At 50.9% G+C, this 4,670-nt stretch overlaps 1 protein-coding gene across 1 annotated transcript in view; it reads right to left on the minus strand.

The window, feature by feature from the left end:
• Positions 1 to 648: 648 nt before the first annotated feature.
• Positions 649 to 4,670, minus strand: part of ACY3 (aminoacylase 3) — a 10,826-nt gene continuing 6,804 nt past the window's right edge. The window contains exons 4-6 of the mRNA XM_032794998.1: positions 2,201 to 2,308; positions 1,700 to 1,809; positions 649 to 840 (exon numbers count right to left, since the gene is read on the minus strand). Of these exons, the coding sequence (XP_032650889.1) occupies positions 649 to 840; positions 1,700 to 1,809; positions 2,201 to 2,308 (410 nt within the window). The remainder of the gene's footprint in view (positions 841 to 1,699; positions 1,810 to 2,200; positions 2,309 to 4,670) is intronic.

The raw sequence follows: 4,670 nt of genomic DNA on the forward strand, positions 1-4,670 counted from the left end.
TCAGGCTCAGCTCCTCCAGCCCCAGGCTGGAGCGTGCTCAGTCACCTGGTAGGGCGGGCCCATGGACACTCTAATCCATTCTAGGAGCTGGGACGGGGTGAAGCAGAATCTTTAGGGAATTAAAAAAGCTCTACTGAGCATGTGCAAACTCAGATTCTCCAAAGACTTATAACTTGGCCAAATGTGGGTGGATTTCAAGGAGGACAGCAAAAGGCACAGCCCTTCCTCCAAGCCACCCTGCTGCTTGAGGACGCTGGAGCATTGCAAAGAAACCACTGTATAAAATAACGTGGCAAAACAATGGCTTTTGGCCTAGCCTCGTTTTTGGGAAAAGGCCAAATGGCTGAAACATTCCCCAAAAATGTCTGCCTGAGGCAGATACCAGACCTGCCTGGAAAGTTTCAGCCTGAACGGTTAAAGTTTTTCAAAGATATAAGAAAGAAAAAACAAAGAGTTTTGCACTGGGAAGTGTCGAGGAACCTGGATAATAGGTGGTGCTACCAGATGGTGCAGTCAACACCCAGCCCAGCCCCTCCATCACAACACAAGGGTGATGTCCGCCTGGTAACCCCCATCCCATCCCTCATGGCACACACCATCATATCCATTCAGTCTGTTTATTTCCCCATGGCCCACTTGGCCCCAGGCTCATTCTCTCTGCAGGCCGGGGATGGAGAACGTGTGCTTCTCCATCTTGGCAAAGGCCATCTTCTTCTCATAGTAGGCAGCCTCATTGATGAAAGCCGGGTAGATGGTGGTGTTGCCCTCGTACAGGATCTCCTCCCCGCTGAAGGTCTGGAAGATTGGGTCCCTGGGGTTCAAGGGGAGGAAATCCTTATCCTAAGGGTGGAACAGCTTGGTGATAGGCTGGGGCTGGAGTAGCTGGGAGCTCCCCCGACAGCCAGCGCTCTTGCCCTGCTCCCTACAGTGCCCCCATCTGGTTGAGGCCAGGATCCTCACTGTTCTGGAATTACCTTCTGGTAACCAAACACTTTATTAGACATGTGGCAAGACCCCATGCAGGTCACAGTACCTTGTGATCTAAGCCCACCTCAACTCATCTCCTGGCTGTCCAGTGTCACCCAGCCTGGTGCTGTATAGCTACAGTCTACAGCTCCCTTCCAAGATCATGGAATCAACTCCACTCGCCCCATGCCCCAGAATAAACCCAGCTTCATCCCGCTGAGCTCAGGGGCTACCTCTGGCACTGCCTTGCCATGGCAGAGTCTTTGGGGTCCAGGCCTCAGTTGCGCTAAGGCCCCTTTGTGCCACTTAGTAGAAGAAACAGGAGCAGAGGTATCCCGGCTGCTCTAGAGCTGATGTAAGAGCCCAGCTCCCAGCCCCCACTATGGGATACACTGGGATGGGGAGGAGAGGTGCATTATGCTCTGGCTATTCTGTGCTCCCTGGGACCATGGAGAGCAGAGGGTAGCTCACAGCAACCCTTGGGCTGCCTTAACCCACACGAGGGGCCAGGCGCACAGCCCACAGTGCAGGGCACAGAGGTGGTTTAAACCCCTCCCCCTTGCTCTGCCCTGAGCTCAGAGAAGGGCTGGGGGAGAATCAGGGCTGGTGAGTCAGTCCTTGTCATTGCCAGGATGGCTTTGCGGGCATTCTGGAGCTACAGCTGTGATCTCTGCCTCCCAAAGATAACAACAATGCAGGGGCTGGGACCACCCTATTCCCAGCCCACACCCACCTGCAGCTTGAGATGCACCATGGCTGAGATCTCCCCATCGGGGTAGCAGGGGTAGTCCATGCGCCCGGTGATCTTGTACGCTTCGATCTCAAAGGCAGGGAACACTGTGCCTATGGGGCAAAAGGGTCTCAGAATGGGTGGGGGGACACTGCATAGGAAAGCTGCCCTGTCCTTCCCACCCCACCCCAGTTAATAACAGGCTCCCACTACTGTGGCTAGAGAGGAAGGTGACCCCCTCAAAGTATTGATAATGGGAGGAGAGCCTCACCTAGGGTGACCAGATGTCCCGATTTTATAGGGACAGTCCTGATATATGAGGCTTTTTCTTGTATAGAAGCCTATTATCCCCACTCCCGTCCTGATTTTTCACACTTGCTGTCTGATCACCCTATCCTCACCTATCCTTGGAGCCACTTCAGAGCAATGCATGATGGGATAGCTCAATTCATCTCCAGGGTGATGCCTGATGGGATAGCTTATGCCCCCTCTGGGATAACTCACCCTTGTTAAAGAGTTCAATGAAGTCCAATGCGCAAGCTATGAGGTCTTTCATCTGAGTGAACAGGTCAGCTCTCACCACCTGCTGGGGCTGTGGCCCCAGCTCCAGTGCTGCAGGGAGACCACAAGGACTCGGTTACGGCTCGGCTACTGTGCCCTCTCCAGCGCTCCTCCCAAAAGCATGCTGCAAGGAGTCCCCCGAACATACCCCAATGCCCATTGCTACCCCTGGGGCCCTGCCCAGCACCCACCACCTGCCTCAATCACAGTTACGCCCCAGGTGCCTGCTGAAATACCACCTCTGTCCTTTCTTCCCACCCACCCCCAACCCCTACCTCACACAGCTGGTCCTCACTGCTCTCAAGACACTCCCATGCATAGGACAGTGGAAAAGGCTCTGGATGGGGATGCAGAAGCCGTGGGGTCCATCCCTGCCTCTGCCACCAACCTCAGGCGTGACCTCAAACTCATCCCTCTCTGAAGGCACCTGAACAGGAGAGCGTCAGCCTGGCGCGCTAACCCTGGCTCAATCCCAGGGGTTGGGAAAACTTTAACCACCTTGGGGGTCAAACACCAAGGCGGGGGGTGAGCTAGAGAACCTAAAGGGGCAATGTCAGCACAAGAATGAAGGAGGATCACCCAGCCATGAATAAACGCAGGCTGGAAATGAAAGGTGGGTTCTACCCATCAGAGCAATGAGGGTCCGGACGAGCCTCCCAGTAGGGTGAGGGTCTGTGTAGGGCAATTCCCCACAATATCCTGGACAAAACTTCATTCAAAGAAGTTTGACTTAATTTGATATGTTTAAGCACCTTGGGTGTTGCTTGTATTGAAAATACAGATGTCTGTGTTTTATTGGGGGATGGCACGGAACGTCTCTTGGCGGGACGGGACTAATGTAAACCCTGGAACATATTAGGCACTTCAAAGGACTACTTCGAGCAATGGGCCAGGCAAGACTGGGCTTTTCAAGTGAAGTGATTCCCCAGGAAATCTCAAGTGGGAGGAGGATGCACACGTAACTCCTCTGGGCTATGCCAGGAGCTTTGCCCTGATGATGGGAACTTTGTCTGCTGATCACTGGTTACATGAAGACAAGAGCAGAGATCCAAGCCGAAGGAAGGAGGGACACACGAATTCATAGACTCATAGACTCATAGATTTTAAGGTCAGAAGGGACCAATATGATCATCTAGTCTGACCTCCTGCACAAAGCAGGCCACAGAATCCTACCCATCCACTTCTATAACAAACCCCTAACCTATGTCCGAGTTATTGAAGTCCTAAAATTGTGGTTTGAAGACCTCAAGCTGCAGAGAATCCACCAGCAAGTGAACGTGTTACATTGTCATATGGCTTCTAGCGTTGTGACTATAGAGGCCAAGGATTCAATCCCCAAGCTGAGGATCATTGCATAGATGCTCTGTCTGACGATAGTAAGCCATCCTTTCTCCAGTCCTGCTGGTTCATGAATCACATTCCTGCTCACACACAACTTCCGTTACAACACTTACCATGCTCCATCTTACACCTTAAATTAGTTATCACACCGCTTTTCTAAAGAAGAACAGTTTCTTTCTAAGCGGAAGCAGAACAGAGAAAAAAACCTGCTCTGCCTATTAAACAAGGAAATCTTAAAAACCAACTGCTATCTCTAAATCAGGCTTTCAAGCAATCACCCTGAAGTACTTTCTGTAGCAAAGCTGCTGTTAGTCAATATAATTTGCCAGTGATTTCTTGCCCTAATAACTAAAATGCAATTACAGAGACGAGGTGATGAGGCAATATCTTGTTACTGTGGATCAACTTCTTGTTGGTGAGACGATCTATCATCGACTAAAACACTGCTTTATGTAGATGCCAAGTTAGACCTTTTAGAGGGATTTGGCAAAACTGCCATAAAAGCAAATAACATGAATCTTACAACATGCCAAGTCCTCATTTGACGAAACATCAAACACAAATCCCATCTCCAAATGGTATATTGTGTGGTTTCGTTGTTCACCAGTTAATATAGCGAGGATGCTCCAAACAAGCACCCCCCCTCCGCCTCCATGATTCGGAACAATGGGTATAAACTGGCACTGAAGTTTAGACTTGATTGACAAGGTTTTACATGAGGGTGAAGGTTCTGGAACAGCCTTTCAAGGGAGTAGATGTGGGGGCAAGACTATCTGGCTTTAGACTAAGTCTGATAAGTTTATGGAAGGGGTTGTATGATGGTGGGATAGCTTAATGGCAATTGTCTTTTGATTATCAGCAGGTAAGTATCCCCCGTGGTCTGTGATGGAGATGTTAGAATGATGGGATCTTGAGTACTGCAGAGGATTCTTTCCTGAGTGCTGGCTGGTGAGTCTTGCCCACATGCTCGGGCTTAGCTGATCGCCATATTGGTGTCGGAGGATTTTCCTCCGGGGCAGATTGGCAGGCCCTGGAGATTTTTCGCCCTTCCTCTGCAGCGTGGGGCATGGGG

The sequence above is a fragment of the Chelonoidis abingdonii genome, chromosome 4, assembly GCF_003597395.2.
Source record: "Chelonoidis abingdonii isolate Lonesome George chromosome 4, CheloAbing_2.0, whole genome shotgun sequence".
Taxonomy (NCBI): Eukaryota; Metazoa; Chordata; order Testudines; family Testudinidae; genus Chelonoidis; species Chelonoidis abingdonii.